This window comes from Fistularia commersonii, chromosome 7 (genome assembly GCF_037954325.1).
Source record: "Fistularia commersonii isolate RoL2024-O1a breed Wild chromosome 7, RoL_Fcom_v1.0, whole genome shotgun sequence".
NCBI classification, from domain to species: Eukaryota; Metazoa; Chordata; class Actinopteri; order Syngnathiformes; family Fistulariidae; genus Fistularia; species Fistularia commersonii.
Window position 1 is genome coordinate 9,093,425 of NC_141290.1, and position 20,580 is coordinate 9,114,004.

Here is a 20,580-nt window from a genome sequence, read left to right on the forward strand (position 1 = left end):
CTCCGGCCTGACTCACTCTTTCCCACTACTTTCTTCCCAGTGCGGAAAAAGGGGAGCATTTACCATGAGAAAAGAGGAGGAGACGGGAGTGAGGGAGCTGGATGCGGCACGCTTAATCTGTAATCTGTCTTTGCCATTTTTCCTCAAAGCAAATCCCTTTCAGTTTGGTCTTTGTGTGTGTGTGTGTGTGTGTGTGTGTGTGTGTGTGTGTGTGTGTGTGTGTGTGTGTGTGTGTGTGTGTGTGTGTGTGTGTGTGTGTGTGTGTGTGTGTGTGCGCGCATTTTTTTTCTCCCCTCTCAGTTGCACACACACTAGTTTGTATGTTTCAGATCAAAATTAGATTTTTAACAGCACAATTCCTCACTGAAAAACGCTTCTTTGAAGGCAACATTTTTCCGCAGGTCATCCCTGTCTCGGCTCAGCGGCGAGACGCAGACAGCGCCCTGCTGTCAAGCCGGACGGAAGCAAGATAGAACCCCCTTCCCCGGTAATGAGATCAGATTCTTGATTTCACCGACTTGTCACTCCCGGTTAAGAGCGGGCCCGTCGGGGAGAGGGCTCTTATCAGAGAGAAGATCCAGCGCAGACTTAGCTGTTGGGTTGGTAGACGTAAAGATAACGGCGCACACTGCACGGCAGAGTTAAGCGGAAGACAAGCGCAAGTTCTCCTTCGGTAGCTCAGGACGGAGAAGCTAATTGCTCATCGACTTGCTAACGGTAGTCTCTATCGGTGCCTCAATTGAATTTGAATGCCAGTAGTCACGAGAGAACATGTCCGGCTCTGATCGACGGGTCACTGGTTTTGCAGAAAGAGCTCAATTGAAGAAGAAAAAAAACAATCTCCCCATTTGAGGTGGCTCACGAAGGGTCCGGTGGAAAAACAGCCAAAGCAACAATTTTCACGAGGTTAGGGTCTGATGGATCGCGGCCCGGGCGCTCGGCTCTGCGGCGGGACTCACAAAAAAAAAAAAAAAAAAGAAAGAGAAATCATCCGGGTTATATATAGACCGTTACACGCCTCAATAGTTTGATAATATTGAGTGATGGGCTCGCATCTGAACTGCCATAGAAGTAATTACACTGTAAATAACATTTGTGTGTGTGTGTCTGAGAGCTTGACAGCCGAGGGCAGGCAGGCATGACATCAGATTTCTTCCTCCCTGCATAAGCAGCATTAGGGGGCGGTGTTGGGGGAGCTCGGGGGGTCGGGAGGCTGTTGACATATGATGCATCATTGGCTCGGTGTTGTGCTGTTGAGCAATGACTCGCCCCGCCGCCGAGGTTATTTATTTATTGGGCATTTATTCTTTTTTTTTTTAACGTCTCTATTTTATCCCCTCTAATGTCTTTGCTTCCTGTGACGCGCCGACACGGGAAATAAAGATATATTTAGGAAGCGCTGGAAGAGACAGTCAGGTGACCCACTGCCCATCCTACATTGTTAATATACATATATGTGTAATTTACATTTTTGTTTGCTTTAACTACCTTAATCAGTATCGCTGATGATGGGATGCCCGCAGGGAACCATGTGACCTTAGTGTTTTTTAAGCTTGTTTTGTTCCGGCTTGTGAATTGATTAATTAATTTCTGAAAAAATCCTCCTGCGCTGCGCCCCTGACCTTTCCTCTCCTGACCACCAGCGAGTTGACATTTTGACATCTCTGCCAACATTAGCACGCCATTGGGCTAAAATCAGGCGAGCGACCGCAGCGTCGACGGCAATTCGGGTGTTTCTGTCTTCTCCGAGGATGGCGGATCCTAAAACTGAAGTACTTAACATTTAAATGTTAACATTAATTTCTTGCAAAAGAGGCTTCAAGTTGCTGCCACGCTGCTAGCGGTCTGCTAACTGGCCACGTTTACTTGTTCTCCACTGAAGGTGAAGCTCTCCGTCTGACCCGCCGTCTCCTGCTGTGAAGATCTTCATCTTACTTGGCTTCACCCTTAAACTTTGCACTTTGCAGGGCTTTGTTTTTTTTTGTTTTTTTTTTGCACTTGAGATTTATGAGCCCCCTCCCCTCCCTTGCAAGAGTAAGTATCTAAAAAGTAAAAAAAAAAAAAAATTAAAATAGCCGCGTCTTCTAGGAGACAAGGCGAAAAATGCTAATTCTTGTGTCTGGATTTGCAGAAGAGGGCCTGCCTTTGAGCTGTGGGACGCCGCTGCACCGCCGGCGCTCCTGGTACATTTGGTGATAAATGCGGCGTGGCGAAAGCCCTGCGGAGCCGGAGCGAGGGATGGCTCCTCCGGCCGAGGCTCTCGCTCACACGGCGATCGCTCAACCTTAAAGGCGGAGAACAGAAGTAGCTGTATGCGACGAACACAAAGCCCCCCTTTCTTCTGCTCTTTTCTTCTCACCCCGTCGACAACAAAGAATTGTTTACGTCCGAAAGTCACGCCCTCCGTTTGGAACAGAGGCCCGTTTTGTCTCGATTCATGGCAAAAGCGGCGAGAGGACAGTCTGTGCCAGAGCGCGGCTATTTCCAGTCCTGGTGGTGACTTTCGCGGACTGTTAGGAATGGAGTGCTCGCTGCCAGCGGCCGATAACCAGCTGCAAAACAAACAATCTGAATTTCAGACCTCTTGGAAGCCGTCTGCATTCTGATCTTTATAGTAAAGGCATTTGGACTCAGACTTACTTGGATGTTCACCATTCAGTTCCAGAGTGTCAGAGGGTCTCTGCTGTGCGCTTTGGACTTTTCATGCCAGCTTCTCCCCGCAGCGTCACGAACACTGGGGAATGCGAGGATGAATGGTCAGGTGTCTCCAAACGTGCCCCCCGTGATTGACAGCAGACCCTTTCAGGGTTAAAACCCCACCGCCTGTTGCCGCACCAACACCTGGGGATGGTCTCTAATGAGCCCTGCACCTCGTGGAACTGAGTAAAAGCAAAGAATCGAAGGGATCCAAAGTTATATTGGATTAGATCTCAAAATAGTTACGGTCCTCGGCTCGTTACCTAAATGAGTAATAAGTCTGTCGGTTGTTGGCGGTCGGGGATTTGGCCCATGTTTGTGAGCCGTCGGGTCGTCGGGGATTCCCGGTCACCGTTGGACAAAAAAGTGCAGCCTTGGTCAGGAGTGAAGGTGAGAGCGAAGAGCCAGGGGGTTGTCGGCCGGGTCGCGTCCAGAGGACAGTAAGCGTTTGTCCTCGGCGGTGCTGCGTGTCGCCCAGGACAGGCCCGGCGGGGCGCACCGCGCAGGCAATTAAAACTCTTCATTAATGCTTTGTTAGACAACACTCCGGCTAATCCCATCATATGGCAGCCGGCGATAAGGGCATTTGGCCCGCTCTCCGCCCGTCTGCCTGTCAGTCTGCAGGGAGCAGATACGCTATCAGTAGCCTGTTGTGAGGGAGAGACACCAAGATTCACTAATATCGAGCTTTGACTGCGGTGAGCTGCAGAGAAGGGGGTCCTGGGAGGGGGGCAAAACGGCGCTTGTCACGGCTGCTTTTGAATGTCATGGCCGACATGAAGGCGCGCGGGCGGGGGGTTCTACTGTACATTTAATTGACTTAGCATAATGGAAAGCGGCGTGATAGCAAGCTGATGCTAGTTTAGAGAAACCAACCGGAGTGGCCGAAATTAAAGCTGATAATTGAGATAATCATAATACATTTTATTTAAGGCGCCTTTATTCAACACTTGAGGACACGGTGCAGTGATATACATAAACATAGGAGTGTGTAAAACAGTAATAACAAGGCAGATGTTTCCCTGGCATGTATCCTCACAACCCCGTGTCTGAGCTGAGATTTAATTAGCAGGAAAATACTTTCTGGAGAAAATATATCAGCAGTTTATGTCGGCGCTGACCGTGCTGCCCGGATTAGTTGCGAATCTTTAGCTGCAAAAATTACATTTTTTTTAAAGGGAAAAAGGGGAAGCTTCATCTGGCCAAAATTAGATTTAAAGAATTCTCCTTTTTTTTTTCTGGGTGGGTCGTCTGCGGCGGAAGTGTGCTCCTCAAGGACTATCTGGTCATTCCGCGGCGTCCATCCTCCTTTTCAGAATTGAGCTAGCCGACCCCTCCGCCCTCCGACCTGCTCTGTCCAACGCAGGAATCGTGCGATCGTACAGAGGCAGAGATTAATCGGACCCACAAAAGACCCATTACCCCCCTGCAAAGACCAACTACTGCTCCTTTGTACAGGCTTTAACCCGGGGGGGGGGCTGCCGGTGATTCATCCCCCGAGCAGCTGACGCCTCCAAAGAACAACCCCCATTAAACCATCTTTAAAGTATGTTTATTTTATAGACGAGCGCGGAGCTGCTGCCGAGCTGAAGCTCGCACATGGTTGGGCGCTGTGGACCCACTGGGGTTTGCGGACTCGTTGCGCAGAACGTGGACGACGTCCGACGAAAGGTGTGAGATCTAGATGAGGTATCGATCGTGGCCCTCTGCCGCCTCCACCGCAGAGCCAATCCCAGCTGAGGCAGAGGCTGGATTTAACCCAATCACAGGGCAACATAGAGAGACATCCAACCATTCGCTTCCAGTCTCCAGCGGAACCTGTGGCTGTTTTCGGAGCGGTTGGAGGAGAACGGAGAACCTGGTGAGAACCCAGACGGGGAGTGACTTCTTGCTTTATAAATTATCACAGTAAAATAATTAGAATCCAAAAATAGCCTCAGGAAGAAGAACTCCTGACACTCAATTCTGGCATCAGAATAAAACGGTCACGGTTTTTCTGACCTAGGTTGGCATTGAAGGTCCATTGGGTGACGTGAAAAACAAACAAAAAAAAAAAAACACATGACACCCGATTTGATTGTATCGTCTGCGGGGAGCACGTGTGACGACTTGACTCACTGACACATTCTTTGCTGTCATGGAAACCACCACCATCATCATCCAGCATCTCCAGCTGCAGAAGCCAGCTTGGCTGGACAAAACACACTGGCATTTCCTGATGGTGTGTGTTTCTTCCACCTCCGCTCAAGTCTGCGTCATCGCCACCGCACATGCACGTAGGAAACAGACACACACATACTTGGCCAGAAGTCGCGTTCACTCAAACACATGTGCAGAGCAAGTGTATGTTGTCATGGCGACAAGACAAACTTTTGAAAATCTTTGCAGATCATTAGCATGTTGAGTACCTCACTGGTATCACGTATGGGAACCGTAATTTCCGGAATATTGAGCGCACCTGAATATAAGCCACAGCGGCTAAAAATAACGAAATAAATATATGTGCATATATAGGCTGCAGTTGTCTATAAGCCGGGGTGTTCACTTTGTAACATGAGATATTTACACAGAATATTTATGCTTTTGATTAAATTTATACCGGTAATATCCACACATACGTACTGAAAATGCTTTTTTCCGAACAGTGCTTTAACGCAGCTCATGAAAATATTGATAATAAATAACACAAGGAAAAGTCCATTCATCTGTCCATCCATTTTCTAACCCTGCTTTGTCCTACTCCAGCTGATCGATATCTTTTGTCTTCCTCCTGTGCACTAAAACCGTTAAAGTAGTTTTCTTCAGTGTCGGAATTGAACAGCCTCAGGATTTCACGGTTATTTAATTGGTCCGATGAGACGAGGCTAAATGTTTTGGAGGCATGAAGCTCGTTAGCCCCCCAAAAATCAATAAATTAGCCGCATCATTGTTTAAGCCACTGTGTTCAAAGCGTGTGAAAAAAGCGGCTTATAGTCTGGAAATTACGGTAGTGGTAAACCGGGTGGTTTGCAGTATTTTTGGTATTTTCAGTGCTTGCTGGATTTTGGGGTTAATGGTGCAGTTTTCAGGAGGTATTTTGAGACACATCTTGGACTCCCAGTACATCTCAGGGGAAAATATCTACTATCTGTTTGTTTTGATCGTGCTTTTTTTTGTTTGTTTTTTTGCTGCATGTTTTTTTCAAAGCTTCGCCGCAAAATGTTATCAACTACTCTGATTTGATAAATTTGCGATAAACCTGAGGGGGATTAAGCATTTTTTGCTGGGGCCTCTGAAGTTAAAACTCAACTCCGTCCAAGGCGGAATGCCGGGAAAAGAAGGTCAGATCTAGGGGAGAAAGCTGACTTCTCGGAGAGAACGGAGATGCTCTCGCAGATGAAACTTCCCTCTTGAAAAGTGTGAATGGAAAATTAATGGACGAACGGTGGCAATCCAAATATCTATCATTTATTTAAATGAATATAAGAAATAAAATGCCACCATTTTATTCCACAGGAGCTACTTTTGAACCCTTCAAGCATGTTGTGCGAGTTGGACTTCTGCTGGCCGGGGCGTGAAGGTGCAGGAGATGGTGGAGGAGCGTGCACGTGGGCTGCCCAGCGTGCACGTATGACCCGGGTGTGGAGGCAGCGGTGGACTTCTGATTGGAAGTAGGTCAGAAGCTCCCGCGGTTAGTGTGTGTGTGCGCGTGTGCGTTTGTGCGTGTGTGTGTGTGTCAGTGGTGATGCTTGTCGTAACCAAGCATGCAGCTGCTGTCTCATCCACTCTGGTTCCACTGCAGGTTCCCCTTCTCTCCAGATTTAACCTTCATTGATGGGAGAGAACGTCACCCTTCTTCTCTCACACATCATGTATCTCCTGCATCACTGATGATCAATATGGAGGTGACAATCCACACACAGTTCCTTCCTGCTTCAAAGATAATCTACACGCAGGAAGAACCTGCGTCACAAACCATCTACAGCTGATGATCCACAGCTGGTTCTTCCTTCTTCCCCATTCATCTATAGCTGATTTCCTTCTGCTTCACAGATGATCTAAAAGCCAGTTCCTTCTGTTTCACAATGATCTCCATGCAGTTGATAATCCAAATGCAATTGATGATGTGCAAACGGTTCATGTCATGTTTCACAGATGATCTACAGCTGGTCCCTCCTGCCTCACAGAATGTCAACATTGTTTTTCTCAATCGGCATGCGATCGCACAGCGTCTTCCAGGATGAAAATCCGATGGCCGTCACGGAGCCTGTCTGGCGGGAGGTCACGAGGGGTCAGGAAGAAGGTAGCAGAGCTGCAAATGTCTGCACTTACACATGTTTGCGTGTACAAGTAGTACAAGGAGTACAAGTGCTCCCTCGGTAGGATTGCAGCACTGCAGTACTGCGTAGCCACAAACTCCACCACTCAGACCTTATAATCTATACTTCTTTATTTATTTTTTGCAGATCACATATATCGCAGACATGCTTTTTTTCTCATATAACACCATCTAAAGACATCTATTATATTTTTTTTTCTTTACATATAATATTTTACATTAGGCCCAAGAAACAGCTAGAAATATACAAAACAAGATTCTCTGACTAGACATTTCTATTACATTATTATTATTATTATTTCATCTTCATTATTACTCTATTCCATTATGGTCAATATATATATATACATATATGTGTATATATATATATATATATATATATATTTTTTTTTTTTACATTTTAGAGAGATGTGTGCTTTTTAGCTTCTGAGATAATATTATTGCAAATAAAATCACGTTTTATTTTATTTTATCTTATCTCTCTTCGACATTTAGACAAAAGAAAAATGGGGGAAGGAAGGAAGAGAGACGTTCACAGATACATGTATTATCACACGGTCCAGTTTACAACATCATTCAAGAGAGAGAGAGAGAGAAAAAAACGCAGTATGGAAGGTAACTATACAAAACCCACCGGATCCTCCGTCATTGCACAGATTGAATGAACACATCTCCGAAAAGAAAAAAGGGAAAATAAATAAAACGAAACAAAAAAGGTGAGTCGGGTGGGAGTGAGGGGAGGGGGGGGGGTTTGGACCTGATTCCTGTCGCACCTAGCTGCCGCAGAAGCAAGCATCCCAGCCCCTTCCTGGTTTACCTGCCTCTTCTCCAAAAGTCGGACCCTACCGTCGGGTAGATATTGCTGAGTCGAGAATGATATGTTGTCATAGGTTTGCTTTTGTGGTGATAGAACCCCCCCACCCGGCCTCCCCTTTCCAGCTGTGTCCTCTGTCGCCATGGCGATGGGAACTCACAAAAAGCCACCCCCCCCTGCAACCGGGAGCGATGAATATGGAGGCGTTTAGTTTGATTCGTGGCGGCGGGTTCGGGGGAGGGTAGAACTTTGATGATCTTTTTGTTTTATTTACTTATAAATCACAGCATATTCTTTTTTTTTTGTTTGTTTTTTTTTGTTTTTTTTTTTGTTTTTTTTTTTTGTTTTGTTTTGTTTTTAACACGGTGCTAGTTTCTGAGACGGTTTGGTCACATCCACCTTTGTTCCTGAGGATTGGGTTACTTAACAGCTGTAACAGTAAACACTTCCCGGCCGAGTAGCGGTGGCAGCGGTAGAAACCTTGCGGTCTGCGGCCGCCCGAGGCCGGACCCTGCCGAAAAGTTCACAACACGAAATGTCTCGTTTTACAAACCGGCTTCTTATCGCGGCTCGTCTTTCGTCGCTCTCTCTCTCCGCTTGTTTTCTCTGAATGAGGAAAGGTTTTCCAGCAAACCGACAGACACGCCATGGGATTTTAACAGCGACGCCATCTCGGGGAAGAGGAGGGGGGGGTCGGTTTGTCGACGGATCCGAAATTGTGCTCGTGGGGAAAAACCGCCGGCGGATTCGGTTGTCGCGTGTCACCGTCCCCCAAACCCCCCCCCCCCCCCTCCCATTTAGAAAACAGTCTGAAAGTGATTCTACAAAAATGAGGCTCAGCGAAGATGGTTGTTATTGTTCTTTATAAAAACAAAGGAGCAGTGACAGCGGCCCGCGGCGGCCCCCGGCCCACGGAGGTGACCTTCCTTCAGTCCGGTGCCATTCTGCGTTTTTGTGCTTTTCCCAAAGGTGCTTTGTGGCCCCGTGACCCCTGCGCCTGAAACCCATCGATTCATTTATCATCCCGGAGTCTAATCTTGGTATTGCGTGTCTCACCTACTACGATGCATTCATTTTTAACGGCAATATTTCATTTACAGAGCTAAAATGCATTTAATCTGTCATTTTTATTTATTTATTTTTTTCTGTTTTTGTTTGTACAGGCGTTTTACAATCGTAGTTTAGTAAATTTCTTAATATCTTCAGATAAGCACGAAACTATTGAATTGATGCAGGCCTCCAAATTTATAAGATATATTTAATATACAGCGATTTCCTAAGTCACGTTTCCTCTCTCTAAAAAGCCTAACTTTTTTTTTTTTTTTGCATAATGAAATTTCATAATTACACAACAACTTGGCTGGGAAGGTTGCTTTTTTTTTTTTTTTTTTTTTTTTTTTTTTTTTTTTTCTCTTTTTTTCTTTTTGCCCCCCCTCCCCTCGTCTGTTTTTATATCTCTGTATCATACAAAAAGAAAATCAGAAAAATAACAATAACGGTGTAATCGGGTTGGTCTCACATTGTCCCCAGGAGGTAGGTGAATAGAAGCAGACGGTGAACGTCTGGCGGTCGCCCCCCAACCCTGATTACGTCTTCGGGGTGTAATACCCCCATCTGGCCACCGAGACGCAGGCGGTGCTCTTCTAGATGTAGGCCTCCTCATTGGCCGGGTTCTGGTTCTCCGTCTGCTGGTCCGGGCCGTTCTCCTGGGCCTTGGCCAGAACCAAGGGCTTGATCATCATCCGCAGACGCTGGGGGAGAAGGAGGTGGGGGGCGCAAGGTTTGAGTCCCGTGGAAGTACACGGGAACGTACTCCTATTGGGGTAGTACTTTTAGAGTACTACATTGCTCCGTCTCAAATATGGCCAACCGCAGAGTTGCAGCGTTTATGCTTTTCCTGATTGGTTCTGGCGGCAGGCGTTGGCATCCAGCAGCAGACCGGGGTTGTCGGAGCCCCTCCGCCCCCCCGCCGGCCTTCTGATTGCTACAATTAGCCAATCAGCTGGGACAGCGGGGCCTGACACCTGCCCGTCGCCCCCCCACCACTGCCGGCAATTACGGTCTATTTATTCCGCCGTCGGCGCCGCTTCTGCGCGAGGAGCCTGCAGATTCGGGGTATTGTTAACCGTGCGGCAGAAGGCTGCAAATCAAAATAACTTTGCCAAAGTGGCCCGCCAAACGGTCGGCCTCTGACTGGGAGGCGTCGTATCAACAGAAGTGGAGCGTACCACTCTGCTGCATGGGGTCTGCCGAGGAACCGCGGCATCTGAAACCTCTAAACCCGGCTAATTAGAAAGTCTATTTTGCTAATCCTTTTATCTGCTGTTCTTCTCCTCGCGCTAATTATCACGTCTGCAACCCAGCGAAGGGAGGAAGTAGCAAATCGTGGTACTCCAGTGCAGGCGGGACAAACCAAGTACATCTCAGGAGCTGCTTCCCTTATGTAAATGGTGAAAAACGCTGAAAATGGAAGTGATCAAAATCTACTGCGCGCCGAGGACTCTTCATCCTCGCACACCACCAGTTCTCCGGCTGAAGGGTTCTACCATATAGGGTCTAATGATACTTTGGCTTGAGCTAAAAAAAAAAAAAACTTAATCCACTTGAGTCTCTTAATGCGCCACTTGCCTCCCTGACAACCGTAGATATAAATTCCAAACAGCGGCATGATTTGCGAAATCCCGAGCGGGCGATGCATGTATTCTTGGAAGTATCAGGCTGCTGCAACACGCTAAGCCGCACGTGCACACCGCAAACATCAGGACAACGCATTTATTTAAATGCAAAATGATCCCCGCCGGAGAAGAACTGTGCTCTCCTCGAGAAACGAATCGATCTTACCTCTTTGTACGTGCCCTTGAGTGTCAGGAACATGTAGCCCATGTAGCCGGGGATGAGGACCATGGAGGAGAGGGCCATGCACCATCCCACGCCCTGGCCCCACGCTGGGAACACGTAGTCCCCCATGGTGAGGGGAACCATCTGCACCGCGCTGAACAGGAACACACCCTGCGCCCACAAAACACACCGGAGAAGGTATTCGTCAACTGCGGTCACCGGAAACCTGGTTGGTGGTTGATGGGATCAAACCGGCATCGCCTTGCTCAGAGGGACTCCTCCCGGCCTCGCCACTCGCTCAGTCAGGTAATGCATAACAACACGCTTGTTTGAAGGCCAGTAGAAGACTGCTTTGTTTGGACCACGGCTCTGCTGTGTCACTTAAACGCCTCAAACTTCACAACCACTGTGTTCTCCAGAGACCCTTCTGAAAACTAGTTGTAATTGCATTGTCTCCATGTTTTCTTTTGGAGGGTTCTGATGTCTTTGGGTTTATGGTTTTTGGAAAAATTGACCACTTGCTGGATTGATTGGTTTTGTTTGAACTGTATTTTCACGAGTAAAAGAAATGGCTCGGCGACTGGGACCGGGACTCTAAACCCGAAAGGCTGTTCCTCACCGCCCCGCTGCACATCTGCAGCTAGCCTTAAGGAATGTTTACAAAACAGAATTTATGTTACCCTGCTTAAAAATCAATTGGTTATGAGTAAAGGGATATGTGAGGAAATGGCTCTGGCTCCCAAAGGAACCGCTTGCTATTAGCTGTTTTCCTCCACAACTAGCAGGCCTTGTGGACAGGTGTGTGCATCCTGTGATTTTTCTCTCGCTTTCTGACGAGCGCATGTTTTTATGGTACCGTAGCCAGCTTTAACATGGCCAGTTTCAACTGCCGCTTGGTATTTAGTTAAAAAATAAATGAATAAAAAGAGAGATACCACTTACAGCCACGATGAGCGGAGTGAAAACCACCCAGCAGGCCTTCCACCAAATGCAGGGCCTGTAGCCCACCATCTCCTCGATGTTGTCGTAGAACTTGTTCACACCTGGAAGCAGAAGGGAGGCGTCACTGGCACACCTTCCATCCCCCCAATGTCCGCCACAGGTTGCGAACGCTGGAAAGTTTCTCACCGTAGAACCAGGAAATGGAGATGCACTCGAAGAAGACCAGGAAGAGCAGGGACATCCCGCTGGCCGAATAGTAGTCGAAGAGCTTGAAGACGTACAGACCCCCCTGCGTGAAGGACAGAAGGTGGTGATGAAGGGCATGTCTCAGACAAGTGGGAGAACATCCCAGAGCTGGCCAGTGGGGCGGGCTGGCGTTGACCCGACAACCGCCTCTCGCCTCTCGCCTGTCCAGAGTATCTGTCGGACCCCTGGGGGGGGGAAAGCTGCTCCGAGCAGCTGCTGTTCCCGTCCAGCCCGAAAAAATAATCAGCCGGAGTCCCTCTTATCTGGAAGAGCAGTGACGTAAACAAACAGTCCGGCGCTGATATTTGTTGCCATGGTAACTTACTAGCGGTTTCGCTAGCTTATAAGAGTCCATCGCATATTTTAAAGGCTTCGCAAATGGATTCTGGCGAGGGTTTTTGAAATGAGTCAAGTGTCGGCAACGGCGGCGAGGCGGGAATAATAAGTGGATTAGCTGCGCTCTTCAACTCGCCAAAAAAAAACGGGACCAGCAGAACCTCCACATGTCTGGAAACAACTTTCTCGACAGGGAAGATTATTTCTCTCCGAGAGACGCAGGTGATGCGTGATCTCAGGTGAGAAGTTTTGCACATCGGTCCTTCTGAGGCTCTAAACCGTTTGGCACCAGGTAGATGCCATGATGGTGCATCTTCGCTGAGTTTAGGGTTTCGGATCTAAATGTGCCCGTCTGTCAGTCATCAGATGGAAGGAATGTAGGAACTCGACGGAACACCCGAGGAGGGTTCTCCTGGGAACATGTGTGCAAACCCTCGGGAGTGTACCTGCGTGATGTTTGACAGCCCGATGATGTAGGAGACCAGGCAGACGACGGCGATGAAAATCTCCCTGCGCTTCCGCAGAACCTGAGGGAACTCGTCCACCAGAGCAGTGATGAAGCCTTCCACGGTGCAGAACTGAGGGGACAGGCGGAGAAACGCGTTACGTAACACCTCCTCCTTGGCGTCACAACACAGTCTGCACCTTCAGAGGCGTCCCATCCTAAAAATTACACAACCTTTATCTTAAATAGACTCGTCTCGGTATTTTAAGACCAAGACTTTCACAGCGGATGCCGCGAAAACCACCGCTTCGGAGGTCAGGCGGTCGTCACCTGGCTGTCGATCCCCAGCATCAGCAGCATGGAGAAGAAGAGGATGGCCCACAGCGGGGAGATGGGCAGCTGGGTGACGGCCTCGGGGTAGGCCAGGAAGGCCAGGCCGGGTCCTGGGAAAAGACACACCCCACGTTTGAGTCTTCAAAAGGCAGAAATGTGAAATGATAATCGACCGCGGAGTCAACCAGCGGAATGCCTCCCCCATCTTCTCTTTTCCAGTTACACATCAGACTGTTTCAAAGCCCCGCCTCCCCCCCGTCTCCTGCAGATTTCCGGCGCCTATTGTCAACGCCACGCTCCGACATTGATTGCAATTACCTGAGGCTGCCACTTCACTGATGGGCCTCTTTGTCACGTTGGCCATGAAGCCCACAATGGAGAAGATGACAAAGCCGGCAAACATGCTGGTGAAGGAGTTGATGCAGCAGACAATGACAGAATCTCTGTAGGGGAGAGACGGAGCATAAAGCAGCCATTGTCACGCCTGTATCAATCCCTTATCAACTCGTCACACATTGTCGGGAGGGGGGCGGTGGCGGGAACAGCGGGGTGGAAAAAGCCATTTTGCCTCCTGCGGCGCCGCGGCAGCTCCGGCACATTTACATTGACCTTTTCTTTTTTTTTTAAATGGCTGTCGGCCCGGAGCAACAAAAAAAAAAAAAACGCCGGAGCCGCCGAATGTACATCGAGGCGGCGAAGAGCGAGGGGCCGAGACAGCCGGGGGCCGGAAGGAGTCCCTAAAATAGAAGGCGCAGCAGACACTTTGTTGGAGAGAAAACCAAAAATAAACCGTGGCGAGAGACGACCGCACGGCTTTCATGATTGTTTCAGAACCGCCGCCACTACCGGAAGTGGTAGTAGTAGGAAACCTACCTGTAAACGTTGTTGTTGAAGGGATTGTAGCTTCCCAGGGCGATCAGAGAGCCCAGTCCCAGGCCGTAGGAGAAGAAGATCTGGGTGGCGGCGTCCAGCCAGACCTGGCACAAAGCGACAGCACATTCAAACCACCTGAGGTTTCGGGCGACATGCTTGTGGCGGGTCCTGCCGACGCGTCCTTCTCTGTTAATTCAGGCTCCCGACTGATCCGACCTGCTCTGACGCCGCGACGCCCCCTCCGCCCCCCCCCCCCCCCCCCCCCCCCGCCCCCAAACGCCTCTCCTGCTTCCATTTCCCTTTCACGTCACGTCCTGCGGCGTCCTTCACCGTTCAGCGCTGACCCTCGGCATGACACCTGACCCAAACCTGCCCCCGCGCTCCGGTGCATCAGCCTCGCCGCTCGCCCGATTCTATTTGACAATATCCAAGTGCTGCTGACGCGGCGCCAACGACGCAAGCGCGGCCCGTAAGGAGCGCCACCGCCGGCGGAGAATCGCGAGCGCACCTCGGACTTGGTCAGCTTGTCGAAGTCCGGTGTGATGTAGAAGAGGATTCCGTCGAAGGCGCCCGGCAGGGAGATGCCGCGGCAAAACAGGATGAAGAGCATGACGTAGGGATACGTGGCGGAGAAGTACACCACCTGTGGGAGGAGAAGCCAAGATCAGGGAACCAAGCATCGGCCATCGCCTAAAAACTCGGAGCCGCAAACCGAGCGCAGAAGAGTGACAATCAAATGAGGTTGCGTGATTTGCAAAGGCCGCGCAGTGAATGCGTCACGTGAAACCGCGCAGCATCGACTGACGCCACCCCCGTTTCCCTCTCCGTCTGTCTGCTCCCCTCGTTCTGACTTACTTTGCCGGTCCAGCTGACCCCCTTCCAGATGCAGAAATAGACGAGGACCCATGCGATGGCCAGGGTGATGGCCAGCGGGATCCTGACCTCGCCGGGCTTCTCCAGGCCATCGGTCAGCTGGTGCATGTTCCGTCTGCAGGCCAGGTTGATGCACATGGGGGTTGGGGTGGGGCGGCGTCATGGAGATGACAGGATTAGAAGAACCCGCTACATCGGGCATCAACCCCCCCCCCCCACTTTTGTGAGACGGCCTTCCTGCTGATAATGTTCCCACGAGAACAGCGAGACCCCCCCCCCCCCCCACACACACACACACACTTACTCCCAGAACTCCACCACGGCGCTGGTGAGGTTCCTGGTGTCCAGAATGCTGTAGTTGGTGTAGCAGCGCTCCGTGTTCCAGGGATTGCCGCAGGTCTGCCACGGCAGATCCTGAGAAACAGCGGAGAAAGAGAGGCGGCATCATGCGGACAGCATCCTTTCACCCGTTCGCCCTCCACCCGCCCCCGGCCCCGCTGCCAGCCAGCCAGCCAAGTCCGCCGTACTCATTCGGGGACATTGAGATTTCACGCTTCCCTCAAAGGGCTGAATGACTCCTCGCCAAAACGCATTTACCGACACCTTGTGTCGGCCCGTAATTATGTGGGAAAGGAAGTAATAAATGTCATAGTACGTTACGGGGCTGCGCGGCCTCTTTACGTAAGAGACGCTGTTTACACGGGAGCAATACTAATATATGGAAATCAGCCTCACACACACACACACACACAGATCCGGAGCGGTACTCACAGCGGTGAAGGAGTTGTACAGATAGTAGAGGGCCCAGGAGATGATCACGATGTAGTAGATGTTGAGCCAGAAGGACAGGACGGCTGCGGCCAGGCCCACACCTGTGGGTGATTGACAGCAACACGGGTTTTTCTAGATTTATTCATTATACACCTCAAGACAAAAAAAACAAACAAAAAAACACAAAACCATTTTTAAAATTTTAAATAATAAAACGTGTGTGTGTGTGTGTTTACCTTTGAACATGGGCGCCAGCTTCCACACCCCCAGGCCGCCGATGGAGGTGTACTGGCCGAGCGCCGTCTCCAGGAAGAAGAGCGGCATGCCGGCGAAGATGAGCGTCAGGAAGTAGGGGATCAGGAAGGCGCCTGGATGGGGAGAGGACAAGGCACAGGTGTGTGTTTGCGTGTGTGTGTGTGTGTTTGTGTGTGTGTCTGTAAACATCTCACACCTTTTTAGATTTGCAGAAAGGTGCGTTCGCGTTGAAGGGATTTTTTTTTTCCTTACTGAAATGTATTAGATTTTTTTTTTGTCTTGTGCGTAATTACGCACGAATGATGCTTTCGAGGTCGATTTGGAAAAACAGCCCAGAGGTGGGGGTGAGTGTGTGCGTGTTTTTGTGTGTGTGTGAGGGGGGGGGGGGGTCAGAATGCCTATACTCCGAGGCTGCTTTTTTCGGGGGGTGAGAGGGGTTAAAAATTCCGGATTACCTCCGCCGTTCTTCCCGCACAAATACGGAAATCTCCAGACATTCCCGAGTCCGATCGCGTATCCCACGCACGACAGGAGAAAGTCAAATTTTCCGGCCCACGTCTCCCGCTCGGGTATCTCCTTCTTGGTCTTCTGCACCTTCACCACCAGTGTCTTGGGCTTGTCGTTGGGCGTGCTCGCCGGCGCGTCGTTCGCCGTCTCCGTCAGGACGTGGCCGTCCGTGGCTTTGGTGCCGTTCGTGGCCATGGCCGTCGCCGCGCCCGTCCAGCCGGCGGAGGAAGAGGAGGAGGAGGTGGTGGTGGTGGTTCGGGTGGGCAGGTTCTGTCCGGCTCCCCGGGGGTCACGGCCGAGCGGCGGTCAGGAGAAGTGAACGCAACACCGGGAGAGGAGGCGTCTCGGCGGCGGCGGCGGCGGCGGCGGGATTCTGCGGGCGCAAGAACGTCAGCAGACTTTACAGTAAATACAATAATGAAATAATAAAAATATTGAAATTAATTAGAATGAAGTACAAATTTAATGTTTTTAATACTAAATTATTTTCCACTTGCGTGGAAATTTGAATACAAACATAAAATATAAATAGTTTTCAATGCAAATAATTATGTTAACAGGCTCATGCTTGGAATAGGAGAGTCAGACGGATTTTATTAAAATCTGGCCCCACGCTGCGTGGACCCCCACCCCGGGATCGGAGACGGACTTTTCACGCAGTCACAACCGGAATGAACGAATATTGTGTCCGTTTCGGTGTGTGTGGGGGGGGGGGGGGGTGGATGAAGGTGAGGATGCGTGGATTTGACACAACTATCACCCAAAAAAGATTTTTTTGTTTGTTTGTTTTTTTGCCTGTTTTTGCTCCCCACATTTAAAATCAGACCGTACAATTTTACGCACGCGGAACACGCACGGAAACATCGTGCGCAACGGCCAATTTAGATAGATTTGGGTCTTTTTTTGGTTTGTTTTTTTTCCGCCCCTATGCACGACGTCAAAACCCGTCGGCGGACGCAAACGAGGTATTTTGGCGCCGTGCGCGTCCGCCGTCCGGAGCCTCCATCCAAATCCCGCGATGCGTTCACGGCAAATACTTACACGACTGTGCGTTCTCCTCCGAACGGGTCCTCCGGCCGGGATGTGGAGGATGAAGATGCGGAGGAAGGAGGAGGAGGAGGCGCTAAATCACGAAGTTACCTCTCCTGCGCTCGGAAAGATGAAAAAAAAAAAACCCAAAGTGAAGCGTGGAAAGTCGCGGCCAAACCATAGGATCCCAGAGGAGTCCGGATGGGAGGAGGGAGGAGGAGGAGAAGAAAATGCAGCGTCCGGGAGCGGAGGTGCTGTCCTGGAAGGAGTGGTGCTGAAGAGGAGGCGCAGAGCCGCACTCCCACCTACATGGCGCCAATGTCAGCTCAAAGTCGACCCCCCCCTCCCAGCCAACTTCAGCATCCCCACCGCACGGCTTCAGAGGAGCATCCTCTTGTCTCGGGGTTTTATACTCCCACTCCTCCTTTTTTAACTTCCTCCCTCTCTCTCTCTCCCTCTCTCTCCAGCTGATTCACTGGCCTCCCTTCTTTGTTTTTGTTGTTGTTTTTGCTCTTTTTTGGAGGCCGAAGACCTTGAACGCAGAACGAGTGACACCGAAAACCAGCCTTCTGAAAAAAAAAGAAAAGAAATGAGAAATATCGAGTTTCTTCCGAGGAGTGGCGTCCTCCTGCAGAAGTTAGATTCAGCTAAAGTTTAGCCAGAGGACATTTGCGTGATTACAACCTGGATTTGTGGAATAAAGTCTTTAAGACGACCTCCAGAAACCCTTCCTTTCGCCTCCAACAGCCTTTTATGGCATGCTTAATGTGGGCGGCCTTCTGCCTCAACCAGGAAAGCGAGGAAGGAGGGGTGTGACAGGATGTGGGCGGTACGGGGACAATAATCTGGCAGTGCTAAAAGCTACGTGCTAACAGCTGAAATGATGCAAAAATGTCTTTCATATTCACGCCCGGCGAGCGATGCAGCAGATCAAGCCCCGCCCCCAATGACAGAAGATCTGAGGTTGCCGTCATGCTAGCTGCCGTCGTGGGACGGCTAATGCTAAGCTAGCTTCATCCAGCTCCAGGGCTCTGGCACCTGTGAGCGCGGAAGGATCCAAAGCTGCTGACATTCAGTTTTTTTTTTATTTCCAAAGGTCAGCTGGCACGGCCCGGGGTGGCGTCGCTGTGACGGCGCCCGAAACGTCCTAAAATCACATTTTTTTTTTTTCTAACATTCACTTTGGTCTCCCCGCCTTTCTCCAGCTCGCCTCATCTGCCGCCACTCATCTCCCTCCACGGCGCCGAGGGCCGAGCCAGCGCGAGGCGGTGGCAGCGGCGCCGCTGAGGGCCCGCGAGGCCGTCGCCCAGATGGTGAGTCAAAGAGGGGTGGGCTGACCTTTCAGGTGACGCCAAACTGAATTTGGAGGGTTCTAATCCCAACTGGCGGACAGGCCCTGGGGGGAGAGGGGGCGCTTGCAGCTTCTCACACATGGGGAGCTCAAAATGGCACGCCGGCGGGAGGAGGGCGGCGCTGCGCTCGCGGTCGCGATCGCGGCCCCACCTGATGGCGAGCCTGTGTGCAGCGGAGCTTGTAATTACAGAAGGAGGTGGTAGAAATAGAGTAAAGGCAAAACACACAGGCAGACAGCTGGGGCCCCTTTATTCTTGCCGCCGCCGCTCACTGAGGGCGGGTGGGCACGACGCCCCCTGATACCTGATTTGCGCTCGAGTGCGAAAGACAAAACGGTGACATGCACACATAACGGAGGCCAACGCCAAACCGGTCACAGCGGGGCTTCCTGAATGCTAATATTAGTCAGCTATCGTTTCCCCCCTGACAAAGCTAACACCACAGAAATGCTTAGCACGTTCGCCCTGTCGGTTTAGCGTCGGATGACGGGGGCCGGGACAACCGGGATGCTAACTGAAGGATGAAGAAACAAGCCGCCGACGCTCCACCCGAACGTTTGGTGATAATCTCTGTTAAAGTTTGGATCCGAGGAGGCCCCTCATTGGTAGGGAGATCAGGCGGGACGCCGCCGGGCCTCGGCCTGAAAGAGGACGCGTCTTTTTGCTGGCCTGCTCACAGGAAGGCCCCGGGGTGCAACCCAACAAAAGGGAGGGTGGAAACACGGCCGCGGGGTAAAACAAACACAGATCCCCATCCCGGAACTCGCTTGGCCTGACTTGGGAATCCTCCGGGGGGGGCGGAGAGGAGGCGACGGGCCAGAACCGCTCCTGCCGAGACGCCCCGTGTCAGAACGAACCATGTGCACCCATCCGAAATGGGGGGGGGGGGGTATTGAGGATACTCGCCGAAAAACATGCGTCGATATATGTTCGGAGATTTCAATCTGTTCAAATGGCAAAAAGCGCTCGGATAATTAAGGCGACTTCTCCGCAGCAATCTGGCCTTTTGTTCTCCCCCGCCGCCTGCAAACTGGAAGACAAAGACGTGTAAAAATACATTTACGGAAAAAAAAAAAAAAAAGCTGAGTGTGCCGCCGGGTCCGTGCCACTCGCGCGCTTTTCTCTACGCACTAATGAGAGAGCTTAAGAATGAATAAATGAGTCATTAAAATGGTAATGAAAGGAGATTTACATAGTTGTTTATTCGCCGCCCGCACGCGGGAAAACCGGCGTAGGATTCGGGATAAATCTGTTTTGACTAGGGAACGTAAACAGATTGTGCACGTTGCCTTCAGAGGCCCTTGAGGAGGGTGGTAATTCGAGGCGCCCGTGTGTTTATCTGGCCTCTGTGGCATTTTCAAGGCCTGTTTTATTTCCAGGTACGTCGCAGCGCAACGGACAGATTTCTCCCGTCTTCACGCTGGAACATCTCCACCCTGGGTGGTGGGCCTTCCACAGTCCTGGTCTTAGCGAGGCTCTGGTGAACCTTCACAGCAGGGAAAGGGGCCGGGGGAGGGGTCAGTCGCCAGGGAGCTCGAGAGGAAGCTGGAGATCCTTGTCGAAGGTCCAATTTGGGAAGAACAATGAGGAGGAATGTGGACTCGGGCTTGGATCTGGAACAGTGAACTGTTTCTTCACCCGTGCTTGGGTTCTGCAGAGGTCGGGGGGGGGCGCTTTGTCTGAGGAGCCAAGGTGGCCCCCATTTGGTCACAGCCTGCCAACAGGGGGCACGGGCTTCCAGGAGCGCTTGGTCCTCCTCATCTCCACCTGCAGATCTGCGGGATTCATCTGGAGCAGGGATGGACGTCTGTATTTGGGAAACGGTGTCTCAGCAGCTCAGGAGTTCTGCTACGTCTGAAAGGATCAGACCGTCCGGGGCTTCCTCTGGAGGACGGGATCTGAAGGTTCCACGGCAGGATGCCAAGGGAGGGCTGAACTTCTCCCTCAGGCG

General features: G+C 50.7%; 1 protein-coding gene across 1 annotated transcript; it reads right to left on the bottom strand.

Annotated features, from left to right (window-relative positions):
- Positions 1-8,953: 8,953 nt before the first annotated feature.
- slc6a1b (solute carrier family 6 member 1b) lies at positions 8,954-17,678 on the bottom strand. Its single transcript, XM_086149659.1, has 15 exons — positions 17,290-17,678; positions 16,197-16,621; positions 15,723-15,854; positions 15,487-15,587; positions 15,020-15,129; positions 14,698-14,830; positions 14,351-14,485; positions 13,843-13,946; positions 13,288-13,412; positions 12,967-13,079; positions 12,638-12,769; positions 11,796-11,898; positions 11,610-11,710; positions 10,671-10,838; positions 8,954-9,580 (listed from the first exon to the last, which is right to left on the bottom strand). Exons 2-15 carry the CDS (start codon positions 16,441-16,443, stop codon positions 9,473-9,475), a joined length of 1,812 nt encoding a protein of 603 aa, XP_086005785.1. The 5' UTR covers positions 16,444-16,621; positions 17,290-17,678; the 3' UTR covers positions 8,954-9,472.
- Between the last annotated feature and the right edge of the window lie 2,902 nt (positions 17,679-20,580).

Bases quoted from the DNA above. Each gene is read 5' to 3' on its own strand.
- slc6a1b (XM_086149659.1), bottom strand. From the start codon at position 16,443: ATGGCCACGAACGGCACCAAAGCCACGGACGGCCACGTCCTGACGGAG. The intron at 13,080-13,287 runs GTAATTGCAATC...GTCTTTTCCCAG, and splicing joins CAGTGAAGTGGCAGCCTCAG to GACCCGGCCTGGCCTTCCTG. The intron at 9,581-10,670 runs GTAAGATCGATT...CTTCTCCCCCAG, and splicing joins TCAAGGGCACGTACAAAGAG to CGTCTGCGGATGATGATCAA.